Source organism: Dama dama, chromosome 12 (assembly GCF_033118175.1).
Source record: "Dama dama isolate Ldn47 chromosome 12, ASM3311817v1, whole genome shotgun sequence".
Taxonomy (NCBI): domain Eukaryota; kingdom Metazoa; phylum Chordata; class Mammalia; order Artiodactyla; family Cervidae; genus Dama; species Dama dama.
The window spans coordinates 30,860,052-30,875,731 of record NC_083692.1 but is presented as its reverse complement, the minus strand read 5'-3'; the positions used below and the strand labels follow the sequence as shown (position 1 = coordinate 30,875,731).

Genomic DNA, 15,680 nt, shown 5'->3' with positions numbered 1-15,680 from the left:
AAGCAGAGTGTCAGCACAACCACCACTAATCTGCCCTAATCTTTTACCTCTATTCCCACTTGTCCTTAAATGATGCTTGCAGGATGAATTGTAGAAACCTCAGTGCTTCCACTCACCATTACAAGAACATCAAGTTTGGTATCCAGGCTTCTGTTTCCAAGGTTTCTATCTGTAGGTTGCAAGACTGTCCCTGGTTTCCTGAAGAAGGAAGGAAAACATTTCCTCCCTCCCCCATGCCTTATGTACTGTTCTCTGTGCTCAGTCTCACAAAGCTAGCCTTTAAGTCTGCCAGATCCTATCAGCCTCAAATCCTTCTCTCCAGAGAAACTGGAATCTAGCCTGAGGACCAGTTAAAGACATCAGGTACCATTGCTTCCCTGAAACATCTTGCCCAGCACAGGTCCCCAGCCAAAGTCTATGAAGGGACACTATTGGGGGCTGGGACTAGGGTGGGGTCAGGGATGGGGAAACATGGTGTCTACACCACATTAGTCTAGGCTCAACAGTCAAAATGTACCTTTTCATTAGTACCTGGGCTGAGTCCAGCTGTGTCCAGCTCTTTGTGACCCCGTAGACTGCAGCATGCCAGGCTTCCCTGTTCATACTCAAACTCATGTCCATCGAGTCAGTGATGCCAGCCAACCATCTCATCCTCTGTCATCCCCTTCTCCTCCTGCTCCCAATCCCTCCCAGCATCAGGGTCTTTTCCAATGAGTCAGTTTTTCGCATCAGATGGCTAAAGTATTGGAGTTTCAGCTTCAGCATCAGTCCTTCCAATGAACACCCAGGACTGATCTCCTTTAGGATGGACTGGTTGGATCTCCTTGCAGTCTAAGGGACTCTCAAGAGTTTTCTTCAACACCACAGTTCAAAAGCATCTGTTCTTCGGTGCTTAGCTTTCTTTATAGTCCAACTCTCACATCCATACATGACCTACTGGAAAAGCCATAGCTTTGACTAGATGGACTTTGTTGGCAAAGTAATGTCTCTGTTTTTTAATACGCTGACTAGGTTGGTCATAGCTTTTTTTCCCAAGGAGCAAGCATCTTTTAATTTCATGGCTGCAATCACCATCTGCAGTGATTTTGGAAGTCTCTCACTGTTTCCATTGTTTCCCCATCTATTTGCCATGAAGTGATGGGACCAGATGCCATGATCTTAGTTTTCTGAATGTTGAGTTTTAAACCAACTGGTTCACTCTCCTCTTTCACTTTCATTAAGAGGCTCTTTAGTTCTTTGCTTTCTGCCATAAGTGTGGTGTCATCTGCATATCTAAGGTTATTGATATTTCTCCCGGCAATCTTGATTCCAGCTTGTGCTTCATCCAGCCTGGCATTTCGCATGATGTACTCTGCATATAAGTTAAATAAGCAGGGTGACAACATACAGCCTTGATGTACTCCTTGTCCTATTTGGAACCAGTCTGTTGTTCCATGTCCAGTTCTAACTGTTGCTTCTTGACCTGAATACAGATTTCTCAGGAGGCAGGTCAGGTGGTCTGGTATTCCCATCTCTTTCAGAATTTTCCACAGTTTGTTGTGATCCACACAGTCGAAAGCTTTGGTGTAGTCAACAAAGCAGAAGTAGATGTTTTTCTGGAACTCTCTTGCTTTTTTGATGATCCAGTGGATGTTGGCAATTTGATCTCTGGTTACTCTGCCTTTTCTAAATCCAGCTTGAACATCTAGAAGTTCATGGTTCACATAATGTTGAAGGCTGGCTTGGAGAATTTTGAGCATTACTTTGGTAGCATGTGAGATGAGTGCAATTGTGTGGTAGTTTGAACATTCTTTGGTATTGCCTTTCTTAGGCATTGAAATGAAAACTGACTTTTTCCAGTCCAATGGCTGCTGCTGATTTTTCCAAATTTGCTGTCATATTGAGGGCAGCACTTTCACAGCATCATCTTTCAGGATTTGAAATTCAGGAAACTGGAATTCCATCACCTCCACTAGCTTTGTTTGTAGTGATGCTTCCTAAGGCCCACTTGACTTTGCATTCCAGGATGTCTGGCTCTAGGTGAGTGATCACACCATGATGGTTATCTGGGTCGTGAAGATACTTTTTGTATAGTTCTTCTGTGTATTCTTGCCACCTTTTCTTAATATCTTCTGCTTCTGTTAAGTTCATACCATTTCTGTCCTTTATTGTGCCCATCTTAGTGTGAAATGTTCCCTTGGTATCTTAAATTTTCTTGAAGAGATCTCTAGTCTTTCCCATTCTATTGTTTTCCTCTATTTCTTTGCATTAATCACTGAGAAAGGCTTTCTTATCTCTCCTTGCTATTCTTTGGAACTCTGCATTCAGATGAATATATCTTTCCTTTTCTCCTTTGCCTTTAGCTTCTCTTCTTTTCACAGCTATTTGTAAGGCCTCCTCAGACAACCATTTTGCCCTTTTGCATTTCCTTTTCTTGGGGATGTTCTTGATCACTGCCTCCTGTACAGTGTCATGAACCTTCGTCCATAGTTCTTCAAGCACTCTGTCTATCAGGTCTAATCCCTTGAATCTACTTGTCACTTCCACTGTATAATCATCAGGGATTTGATTTAGGTCATACCTGAATGGTCTAGCGGTTTTCCCTACTTTCTTCAATTTAAGTCTGAATTTGGCAATAAGGAGTTCATGAACCGAGCCACACTCAGCTCCCAGTCTTGTTTTTGCTGACTGTATAGAGCTTCTCCATCTTTGGCTGCAAAGAGTATGATCAGTCTGATTTCAGTATTGACCACCTGGTCATGTCCGTGTGCAGAGTCTTCTCTTGTGTTGTTGAAAGAGGGTGTTCACGGGCAGGCGCGATCCTCCATGCTAGGGTATTGGCAAGCCATCCTGTGTCCGTATATATTAGGCATGATTCTTAAAACACAATGTGGCTGGAATTTTTTAAAGAGTCATTTACAAATGTATGTAAATATACACTGGATGAGGATGGTGGTATAGAAGGACGTGTGCTCATCTTCTCCTGTGAGAACTCCAAAATTACAACTCGCTGCTGAACAACCATAACAGGAGAATGTTGGATCCCACCAAATAAAGATACCCCACATCCAAGGGCAAAGAAGAAGCCCCAGCAAGATGGTAGGAGGGGTGAAATCACGTTTAGAATCAAAACCTGTACCCGCCAGAGGCACTTGGAGGGCTCAAGGAAGCCTTGTGCACACTAGGATCCAGAGACCCCACAGAGACTAAGCCAGAACTGTATCTGAGTATCTCCAGTGGAGGTGCAGGTCAGCAGCGGTCTGCCGCAGGAGCAGGGGCTCTGGGTGCAGTAGACCTGGATGTGACATAAGCCCTTTTGGAGGTTACCATTAACCCCACAATAGAACTGCCAGAACTTACACAGGACTGGGGAAACACACTCTTGGAGGGCACAAACAAAACCTTGTGCACACCAAGACCCAGGAGAAAGGAGCAGTGACCCCACAAGAGACTGACCCAGACTTGCCCCTGAGTGTCCAGGAGTCTCCAGCAGAGGCATGGGTCAGCAGTGGCCTCCTGCAGGGTCGGGGGCACTCAGTGCAGTAGTGCATGGGATCTTCTGAAGGAGGTTGCCATTATCTTCATTACTATCACCATAATTTGGCCTTGGGTCAAACAACAGGGAAGGAGCACAGCCCCACCCATCAACAGAAAATTGGATTAAAGATTTGCTGAGCATGGCCCAGCCCATCAGAATAAGACCCAGTTTCCCCCTCAGGAAGTCTCTCCCATCAGGAAGCTTCCATAAGCTTCTTATCCTTCTCCATGGAGGGCCAACAGAATGAAACCACAGTCATAGAAAACTAATCAAACTGATCACATGGATGACAGCCTTGCCTAACTCAATGAAACTATGAGCCGTGCCATGTAGGGCCACCCGAGACAGATGAGTCATGGTGGAGAGTTCTGACAAAATGCCGTCCACTGAAGAAGGGAATGGCAAACCACTTCAGTATTCTTGCCTTGAGAACCCCATGAAAAGGCAAACAGATTAGACACTGAAAGATGAACTCCCCAGGTTGGTAGGTGCCCAATATGCTACTGGAGATCAGTGGAGGAATAACTCCAGAAAGAATAAAGAGACAGATCCACAGCAAAAACAATACCCAGTTGTGGATGTGACTGGTGATGGTAGTAAAGCCCAATGCTGTGAAGAACAGTATTGCATAGGAACCTGGATGTTAGGTCCATGAATCAAGGCAAATTGGAAGTGGTCAAACAGGAGATGGCAAGAGTGAACATCGACATTTTAGGAATCAGGGAACTATAATGAACTGGAATGGGTGAATTTAACTCAGATGACCATTATATCTACTACTGTGGGCAAAAATCCCTTAGAAGAAATGGAGTAGCCATCATAGTCAACAAAAGAGTCTAACATGCAGTACTTGGATGCAGTCTCAAAAACAACAGAATGATCTCTGTTCGTTTCCAAAGCAAACCATTCAATATCACAGTAATCCAAGTCTATGCCCCAACCAGTAATACTGCAGAAGCTGAATTTCAACAGTTCTGTGAAGACCTACAAGACCTTCTAGAACTAACACCAAAAAAAGATATCCTTTTCTTTAGAGGGGACTGGAATGCAAAAGTAGGAGGTCAAGAGTATACCTGGAGTAACAGGCAAATTTGGCCTTGGACTACAAAACGAAGTAGGTCAAAGGCTAACAGAGTTTTGCCAAGAGAATGCACTGGTCATAGCAAACCTGGGCTGAGGTAGCCCAGAAACCAGGGTATTCAGAGGGTAAAGCTGATGACCACACTTTTTCTTTCCAACAGAAGCATTTTTGCTGAATTCAGTGCATTGAGAGAGTCATTTCCTAGGCAGGTTGATAAGAAATCCAGGGGTGCCCAAGGAGAGAGGGGTCTGGAATACTCAAGGAGGAAGGAAGGACAAACTTTATTTTTCTTTCCTCTACATTCCTTAGGATTATATAACAATAATGTATCCTGCCTGAGCACAGTCTCTGGATTAAACCTTCTGGCTAATCCTGTTATGTTAAAATGTAAATTATGGGAGTAGGTCTGGTGAGGTCTTTACAACCTCCAGACATTCTTTGCATTCATTGGAGAGTATATAACTTCATTGCTAACACTAGCAAGAGGGTACTCTTTCTTTTTTTTTGGGGGGGGGGGTACTCTTTCTACCCTCTTCTGATGTCTATGTCAGAAGCTTTCTCTATCTCCTTTATATTTTAATAAGACTTTATTACACAAAAACTCTGAGAGATCAAGCCTCATCTCTGGCCCCAGATTGAATTCTTCTTCTCCGGAGGCCAAGAATCCCGGCGTCTTTGTGTGATCCAGCAGCAACCTTTCAGCATCTGAGGTAAAATTACCTATAGTCTATCAGGGAATTCCTTTAAAAAAAAAAAAAAAAAAAGGCTTTCATTATTACATTTAGTGTCTTCTGTTGAAGGTATCCATGAATAAGTCGGCACCGCCCTCTACTGGATAATCTGTGTTTACTACTCAACTGTATCCTCTGCTTACTTGCTCAGTCGTGTCTGACTCTGAGACCCCATGGACTGGAGCTCACCAGGCTCTTCTGTCCATGGAGATTCTTCATGCAAGAACACTGGAGTGGGTTGCCATGCCCTCCTCCAGGGGATATTCCCAATCCAGGGATGGAACCCAGATCTCCCGCATTGCAGGTGGATTAGTTTAAATAGAATCTTTTGATTTCTTTCTCCCGCCCAGCCTCCCTCCCCCACCACTGAATTTCAGAGAAAGATGCAGGGAAACCAAGATGTTCAGGCTGTCTGGATATTCCTCCATGCTTATTAATATGGTCAGATAATATGTTTCTCAAAAGGGGGGCTTCCTTTTCTAATTTTGAGAATTGAAAGTTTAAAAAATGAATTCCAATGCATTAACATCAAAGAGAAAGAGTCAGACAGAAAGACAGAGGTAGAGATGAGGGAGAGAAACAGAGAGAGACAGGGAGACAGAGACAGATAGAGTGCCAGAGGATGAGAGCCAGTTCTCGTCAGAGTAAATGAGTACTGGTTTCCTACTTTCAGTTCAGTTCAGTTCAGTCGCTCAGTCATGTCCGACTCTTTGCGACCCCATGAATTGCAGCACGCCAAGCCTCCCTGTCTATCACCAACTCCCGGAGTTGACTCAAACTCATGCCCATCGAGTCGGTGATGCCATCCAGCCATCTCATCCTCTGTCGTCCCCTCCTCCTCCTGCCCCCAATCCCTCCCATCATCAGGGTCTTTTCCAATGAGTCAACTCTTCGCATGAGGTGGCCAAAGTACTGGAGTTTCAGCTTCAGCATCAGTCCTTCCAATGAACATCCAGGACTGATCTCCTTTAGGATGGACTGGTTGGATCTCCTTGCAGTCCAAGGGACTCTCAAGAGTCTTCTCTAACACCACAGTTCAAAAGCATCAATTTTTCGGCACTCAGCCTTCTTCACAGTCCAATTCTCACATCCATACATGATTACTGGAAAAATCATAGCCTTGACTAGATGGACCTTTGTTGGCAAAGTAATGTCTCTGCTTTTTAATATGCCGTCTAGGTTGGTCATAACTTTCCTTCCAAGGAGTAAGCGTCTTTTAATTTCATGGCTGCAATCACCATCTGCAGTGATTTTGGAGCCCAAAAAAATAAAGTCTGACACTGTTTCCACTGTATCCCCATCTATTTCTCAAAAATAAACTCAAGTAAATGCTTTCTTTGTGACATCACCAGCTGCAGTTCTTATAATGTGTACACTAATTCTAGCTCATGAGATTAACTTTGTATCTTCTTGAGACAAAATTTAAGTTGTGAGCTTGGTCAACTATAATGATCAGTTTTCCTGCTGTGAAAATGTTACACTTCTACCAAAACAGGTTAAATTATGGTTGATTGGGAGTCAGCCAGTAAACTGCTGTATCCAACATAGTAACAGCATGAAAAACAACTGATACCGAGTCCAAATTCAGACTTATAAAAAAAATAGTAATTAAAAGAGGCTACCACATGAATAGTTCTTACAAGGGGGAAAAAAGGAAAAAGAAAAGAATACCTAATGTAAATTACAATATATGCCTAAATTATCCCAACAAGAACATCTGGATACAGCCTTAATAAGACAAATGGAAACCAGAATAAGCTATCATTTCTGGGTTCAAGATCCCAAACGAGACCCTACAACCCTGACCCCCATCATCTCTCCCAGAAGCAGTCTCAAATCCTGGAAGGATCATCGCTTTAGCCTAAAAAACCTGGATTCAAATTCCAGCTCTGCCATTATGTGGCTTTGAGAAAGACCTTGTTTTCCTTATCTGCAAGGTGGAGATAATAAGACATAAATCATAGAGTGTGAGGAAATTTAAATGAAATAAAGCATGTAAATCACTTAGTATCTGGCATATATTTGGTTTTCAATAAAACTATGGTTTTCCCTTGTCCCTCTTCCTCCAAATTCTTTTAGTAACCAGGTTACTAGACAACTCTGGGTGACACACAGGTCATCACTTCAAAGCAAAATGTCTAAAATTCTTCTCCCTCTATGTCTTCTTCCCTAATTACTGCTACTGCTATTCACCTAGTTGTCCAAATCAAACACTGGAATATCACCCTAGGTGCTATATTCTTTCTCACTTCCACGTGTATATTATAAAACTCCTCTGTCAGTTTCTCTGGAGGCTCAGTGGTAAAGAATCTGCCTGCCAATGCAGGAGACACAAATTCCATCCCTGGTCCAGGAATATTCCACATGCCACTGAACAGCTAGGCCCACATGCTACAAGCATTGAGCCTGTGCTCTAGACCCCGGAAGCCATGTGCCGCAACTACTGAAGCCCACGTGTCCTAGAGCCCACCGCAGTGAGAGAAGCTGCCGCAATGAGAAGCCAGAGCACCACAATTAGAGTATCCCAGGCTCTCTGCAACTAGAGACAAGCCCATGCAACAACGAAGACTCTGCACAGCCAAAAATACACAAATAAATATACATTAAAAAAATATCCTCTGCCTTCAAGACTCAGTAGATGTTACCTCTCCTGGGAAAAAGCCTGGATTTCTCTGATCCTCTCAAGCTAAGTTAAGTTCTTGATCTGGTCCCATGTTCCCATAGATATGTCTATTAGAGAATAGATTTTAATATGTTGTGACTTGTTTCTCTTTTCCACTGGGCTGTGAGTACTCTTAGAGATTGTGTCATTCAAAGTTTTACTCCCAGGTACTAACATTGTACTTGCCACGTGAATATGCCAAAAAACTTTTGTGGAATAAATGAATAGAGGTAAGGATTAATAAATATGTTCTTGGAGCTGTCAGAATGGTACCTCTTTCCCTTATGGAGCAACAGAGTTAGGATTCAGATGGAGAATGTCACGGGAACCCACAAGCCAGGATCAGGCTTCCTATTCCTCCCCCAAGTTTAGATTTCTAGACTCTGGAAGTCAGACAAGAGAAGACATCATCCCACAGGGGAAGTGGTCATCTGCCTCATGTCTATCATGTGCAGAGTAGAGGGAGTCTGCTTCCAGAATCTTGTCCATCGGCCTTGACCCAGGTGCTTTCCCATAGAATCCAGGGCAGAGGGAAATGTATGCTTTTTGCAGGGAGGCCAGTTCTAAAACTGAGAATGCATGTATTAGTACAAGTTGTTGGTGCCAGCTGAGGAAGGCAGTGATGCTGAAATCCATCTCACATTCTGCTAGCTAAGCTGGGCATGCTAGCTTGAATCTGTGTTGAATAAAGATGCCATCTGCTTGGTGAGCCCTTTGTTTAGATGGCTGTGTCCATCCAGAGTGGGACCTTGGTCTCATTTGCACAAAAGCTCCACGTGGACTCATGGGACCCTATTATATATCCTTTCCTCAAATCTCACCAATCAGATGTATCTTTTCCCCTCCCTTGGAGAAGATGATAACAGATGGAAGAAAGGCTGGAAACTCCCTTCTCAGTGCTTCCAAAAGCATGGATGTCTCATTTTTTTATGAGTGAGGAGAGGAAGGGAAGAGTTCTCCCTAAGAAAAATAGGTGGGGAGAAGAGAATTAGCATTAAATGAACATCTGCTATGTGCCAGATATTGGAGCGCATGATTTGGATAAATCATTTCATATTCAAGCAAGTCTGTAAAGGACTTCCCTCGTGGTCCAGTGGCTAAGACTCCATCTTCCCGATGCAGGGGGCCCAGGTTCCATCCCTGGTTAGGAAACTAGATCCCCCATGCCTCAAGTAAGAGTTCATATGCCACAACTAAGACCCAGTGCAGCCAAATAAACAATAAAGAGGAAAAACAAAAAAGCAGGTCTGTAAAAATTGGTACCTTCAGATGAGTATCCTGAGGATTAGAGCCAGGAAGACCACATATCCAAAAGTGATGACACTGGTTCCAAAGTCCATCATCTTACCCCATCCCATGATTCTTCACCTTCAGAGATCTTACTAGCAGAGACTCATTCCTAGTAGTTCCAGGAGCTAAAGCACATAAAGTTAAACAATGCAAACACTTCTATTTTCCCAACAACCTGAACCAAGGAATGCCATCGAGGCAGCACCCAGTTTTCAAACAGGTACCTTCTAAAAGTTCATTTCAAGACTAGGACTTAACAAATACTTTTTCTAAGTTATAAATGGTTAGATTCTTGGACTAGCTTACAGAACTGTTTTTAATCTTATTTGGAACCTGAAGCCCTGAAATAGACCTTCTCTGATCCTCTGAACACAGAGGTCTGTGGGCACCCTTATGAGCTAATAAGCTCCAAGATGGACTGACTGTCTATGTATAAAGGAGGTTTGTAAGGCAAGCAGCATAGAATGGAGGGCTTATGTAAAAAGTCCTACAAATAATGTTTTGAACATCTTTATTGCAGGATTTCTTCATCCCTGCACGATTAACATTTGGGTCCCTATAATTCTTTTTGTAGGGGAGCTTCTCACGGCATTCCTCAGCTGTTCAGGGAACTGTTCATATTTAGCAGCATCTCTGGCCTTAGCCCACTAGATGCCGGAAACAGCATTCGAGCACCAGTTTTCCGTTTACAGCCACGGAAATGTCCCCTCAGGGACCAAAACCACTCTTCACTGAGGCTTTGGAATTCAACTGTCTCTGAATGATGGCTGACAACCACTTCAGCCCTCTGCAGCTCTCAAATGCTAGAAACCCAGGCTTCTGTGGATAAACTACTAATATGCAAAAACACATAACATTATTAAAGGAAAACACAATTTTGAGGGTAGTGGAGGATTGTTTGCAATATCTTTAAAGCTTGAATACCTTTAAAGATCTAGGTATTTTAATACCCTGGAAAGATTTAACACCATTTTCTTAAATAAGGGATGATTGAAAATGGCTTTTCAGTTTCAAATAAAATATACTGCTCCACAGAAGAGTCTAAGAGGTTTTAGGCGAATTATGATACATTTGTTTTCAGGTGCTGATTTGGCATCAACAATGGGCCTTTTCTTTGGCTGTAAACAGAAAAACGTGGGTGTGGGCATAATGAAGCAATTGTACTGTTGGAAATAGTGAATAACCCACATCCTTCATAGAGAGAGGATCATGCTACCTTTACAGCACAGGCCAAGAAAATTCCCATGATACCCAGTCCCAGAGAAGAGTTTCAGATTCCACAAAATACTCTGAGTCCCGTATTCCACTATTCTCTGCTTTCAAAGGAATGAAAAGTGAAGTTTCCTTCACAGGTCCTCATGCTAATGCCCACCTGCCCCCTGGGGAGGGTTCACCCTCTCTTTTATATTAAAATTAAAATTCTTATCCAATCAAAGTCAAAATCTCCATTCACAGATGAATACAGAGGCAGAGAGTTGCTCTCAAAACGTTACACAAAGCAGAGGAAGGGATCAAATTCCAGGACTTGGATCTCCTGTATCCTCTGTAGACATTATTATATAGTCTCCACCTGGACATTATTGTATTTCCTCCACCTGGGAGCAGAGTTCTGGGAGTTAGCTGTCACCATTAACCTGACCTCTCTCCTCATCTGCATCCCTTACCAAGTTGAAACCATTCATAGTTTGTATACAAGCAGAGTGGAACAGTCAAGAGCAGGGATGCTGGAGCCAGATCTGGACCTGGATCCAGAAGCTCAGTTCTGCCACTTCCTGGCTCTGGAAGACCCTTGTACCCTCACCTCAGCCTATGTGTGTCTGTTTCCTCATCTCTCCAACTGAGATCATAAAAATGCCTATTTCCTAAAGTGGTTATGAGAAATAAATGAGCAAATATTTGTAAAGTGCATAGTGTAAAGAATAGTGTCTTACATCTGCAAGTGCTATGAAAATATTTGTTAGAAAAAATTATAAAATAAACATTATTAATTATAAAATTATAAAAATAAATTATAAAATAAAATTATAAAAGGCAACATGAGGCTTTGGTTCCATTATTACAATCAGGCAATACCCTACAGGAAAAATTCAGAAATAGGCGTTTTGTCTCTCCTACTGCACTTCCTTCTTTCAATCCCTTCTTCCTTTTTCTATGTTCATCTTGAGCCCCCTTTCCAGCTTCCTACCAGGGTGTTAGCAGATGACAACTGGTAATGTTTGAAGGTGCCAGTCTAAGCTTCTTCTCAGAGAGATCTTTGAATTCTACAGAGACTATGAGAGGCTAAGAAGTTATCAGAGCTTAAAGAAATGAAGCTCCAACACTGACATATCAGTGAGGAGTTGTATTTTCAGTACAGGAGATACTTCCTGTATCTGGTCTGTGCACTCCTGAGGCTGGCCCTGGGGCAAATGGTAATGTAAGTTAATAGTTCTGTGCTTAAAAATTAAATTTAAAAAATAAGCAGCCTCGCTCTTTCCCATCTTGCAAGATGGCGGGTGAAAAGGCTGAGAAGCCAGATACTAAGGAGAAAAAACCTGAAGCCAAGAAGGCTGATGCTGTCAACAAGGCTAAAAAGGTGAAAGTGGTGAAGAAAGTTAAGAAGGGGAAGCCCCACTGCAGCCGAAACCCTGTCCTGGTCAGAGGAATTGGCAGATATTCCCGATCAGCCATGTACTCCAGAAAGGCCCTGTACAAGAGAAAGTATTCAGCAGCTAAATCCAAGGTCGAAAAGAAAAAGAAGGTTCGGGTTCTTGCTACTGTCACAAAACCAGTTGGTGGCGACAAGAATGGTGGTACCCGGGTGGTCAAACTCCGCAAAATGCCTAGGTATTACCCTACTGAAGATGTGCCTCGGAAACTGTTGAGTCACGGCAAGAAACCGTTCAGTAAGTAGGAGGAAGCTGCACGCCAGCATCACTCCTGGGACCGTTCTCATCATCCTCACGGGGCGCCACAGAGGCAAGAGGGTCATTTTCCTGAAGCAGCTGGGCAGTGGCTTGCTACTTGTGACTGGGCCTCTATCCCTCAATCGAGTTCCTCTGTGTAGAACACACCAGAAATTTGTCATTGCCACCTCCACCAAAATCGATATCAGTGGTGTGAAAATCCCAGAACATCTCACTGACACTTACTTCAAGAAGAAGAAGCTGCGTAAGCCGAGACACCAAGAGGGTGAGATCTTCGACACAGAGAGAGAGAAATACGAGATCACAGAGCAGCGCAAGGTTGATCAGAAAGCTGTGGACTCACAAATTCTGCGAAGAATCAAAGCTGTCCCTCAGCTCCAGGGCTACCTCCGCTCTGTGTTTGCTCTCACAAATGGAATTTACCCTCACAAAGTAGTATTCTGAACTTCTTGCAAAGAACCTAATTAAATAACTTGTCCATTAAAAAAAAAAAAAAAAAATAAGCAGCCTCAAATTTCTGTATTCCAGCATATGGCAATTGTGGTACTGTCTGAAATGAGTCATCCTAAACCCAAGTTAGAAGCAAACATAAGTTTCCAGATGTTGAAAATGTTTTTATTTTTTACTAAATAAAAAGCAAGATAAGTGTGTTTTTCATACTGCTTATTTTTACTAGCAGTTAATGTTTACTCACTTCTGATTTTCCTAAGCTGATCCTCTTGTAAGCTGTGGCCTAAATGCATTTAAATTGCCTTTAAATATTCTAAGCAACCCTCACTACCATGGAAACAGAACCAAGGATGTGCAAGATGTCACCTTTGCAATGGAATTTGGTGCTTTAGATATTTGTGGTTGGTTGCTCGTCCCTCTACCACCCTTCTCTGAAATGCAGTCCCGTCGGCTGGATTTACTTTTACTATCCATGGGAGCACACAGTTCACCACATAGTGGAAAATGCCATTCATCCGACAAAGTCCTTCCAGAGACATTCCCAATCATGGGCAGCACTAGTAGGGCCAAGTCCACATGTGTCAGAAAACATGGGCAGGTCTAATCCAGAAAGATTTAGGCATTTGTCCAGTGGTCTATGAGGTAACCTGCACCTTTTGTACTTTTATTGGTAGAGGAGAAAAGATAATGTTCCAGGGCCCCAAAGAATGCTGTGTAATGCCCTGGCTTTTGAGGATGTGATGTGGCTGTTGTATAATTCTGTATAAAGGTCATATGAGATAGTAATAGTAAGGGATCAAAATTGAGAAAGAGACAATTTCTGCCTCTGTTGATAAAGTGTTTATAAGCTTAATAAAATGATTTAGCTGTTCCTCCCATATGTAAAATGATTACTTATAGAGTGTAGAATCTTGGGTTCAACTTGAGGTCAATGTTTGTAAACTAATGATCCTTTGGATGAAAGATGAGACATAAAGAACAAATATAAATATAATTTTCTTTGTTTCATCAATCCGTGATGAAGATGGGAGAAAAATGTCAAGGTAAAGTCTGTTTTGTTCAAAAAATACCACCTGGGATATGATTAGAATCCATCTCAGTTACTTAAACGCACAGTGTTCTCATCCCTCCTAGAATAACTAGATCCATGAAATGTGCAAAGGCTTAAAACAAATACTTGTGATTTTTTTATTCATTTTTTCTTCTCTTTCTAGAGTTACTTGGAATTCTCTGGACATGTATCAAGAGACTAGCTGTTTATTAGACTAAATATCATGGCAATAAAAAGGCACAGAGACCAAATAAGCTGAGTCTACCTGCCCTTCGCCCTGCATAGAAGTGATTGAGATATTTAGATGTTGAAAGATGAAAACACTGACAAGAAGGATTAATCACTATTGCCTATAAAAGTTCCTACACATCCATGACAAATATATTAATAAATATATTCACAGGTTCTAAAAGATGAAGGTGCATAGATAGTTTATGTGAATGGATATAAAATTGGTATATAGAAACTTGAAAGGAAATTTAATAAGTAATCCAATAAATGAAAAAAGAACTATTTTATAACTGATTACCAAAAGCAATTTAATTATCTAATGCTGGTAGTTATGGAAGGTGAGACATATTTTGTCTGTGGCCACCAGCATCTTTTGAACTATCTTTGTACATTAGAGGAAGTTGTCAAGTTCTAAGTCTTACCTCTTAAGGAAAAATACAGAACTCATTTCCCCAAGCTCCTTTGCAGCAACAAGGATATAGACATGTAACTTACAAATACATCCAATCAAGAATTTGATATAGAAGAGCAAATGTGTATTCATATATTCATCAATCCATGATGGAGATGGGAGAAAAATGTCAAGGTAAAGTCTGTCTCGTTCAAAAAACACCACCTGAGACATGATTCATTTTCACAGAACTCACTTTCTGATGGAGATGACAGCAGAGTTTCTATCATCAACCAGTACTCCGACTCAGCAGGTAGGCCTCAGCGGTGTCTCCTGATGATGACAGAACCTTCTCTGGAACTGATGAATAATGTGGTGTAGGCATCCTTTATGGCTGTGGAGCCTCCAAGACATATTCACTGAACCTCTGGAAGGGCGAGTAAGTTCTTTAGTTTGCAACTATAGACCTTGGTTAACATAGCGTTCACATTCACACATCCTTCATGCAAATGTAAATTGCAATGCCCCTTTTGTAAAGTGCTGTAGTATTGAATATCAGGTATCAAGATCCATTAAAAACATTCATCTCTGACTCATTAACCCTCTTCTAAGACTTATGGTAAGGAAATAGCCCAAAGGAAGGAAAATGGCCCTGTGAATGGACATGTTTTAAAATTTCAAAGGATTAGAAACAATCTGAATGCTCAGCAACAGGGGACAATTGAGTTACAGCATACCCTTGGTAGTCAGTAGAATCGCAGCATTGCTGCATTGGAAGGGCTTGTGATACGCAATTTTGTTGGCGGGAGGTCAGAGGACTCAAAGCTGCATTTAGATAGAGTGTGCACTCTTTTTCCTTTGACTGAATATTTATTTGAGGCTTTCTGTGGGAAATGAAGAATGAGATTGTGCTTTTTGTGCTCAGTTGCTCAGTCATGTTCGACTCTGCAACCTCATGGACTGTAGCCTGCCAGGCTCCTCTGTCCATAGGGATTCTCCAGGCAAGAATACTGGAGTGAGTAGCACTAAAACCTACCTCAATTATCTCCTCCAGAGCTGCAGATATTGCAGCTATTGGCAGATATTGCACAGTGAATAAAATAATTGTTAGGAAGCTTATGTAGCAAGGTATGAAAAAATGCTCATGGTATCTCGTTAAGGGAATAAAGCAAATCACAAAATTATATCTATGTTGTGACTACACTTATGTAAAAAAATGATAATAGTAAATTGAGCCAGGTGTGGGAGGAAGCACAGAAATACAGTATGATTCATTGAGTGATAGAATTGTCAATAAATATTTTGTTCTTATTTTCTGTGAAGGCCATTTAATGCAACAAATATTTTTATGCTTTACAAAATTATCTTCT

At 41.9% G+C, this 15,680-nt stretch overlaps 1 protein-coding gene and 1 pseudogene across 1 annotated transcript in view; both read left to right on the top strand.

Moving 5' to 3' along the window:
- Positions 1–13,913, top strand: part of PCNX4 (pecanex 4) — a 99,139-nt gene extending 85,226 nt beyond the window's left edge. The window contains exon 13 of the mRNA XM_061156942.1: positions 13,852–13,913. Coding sequence (XP_061012925.1) covers positions 13,852–13,890 — 39 coding nt within the window. The 3' untranslated portion in view covers positions 13,891–13,913. The remainder of the gene's footprint in view (positions 1–13,851) is intronic.
- On the top strand, positions 11,740–12,659 carry LOC133066156 (large ribosomal subunit protein eL6-like; annotated as a pseudogene).
- Positions 13,914–15,680: the final 1,767 nt, after the last annotated feature.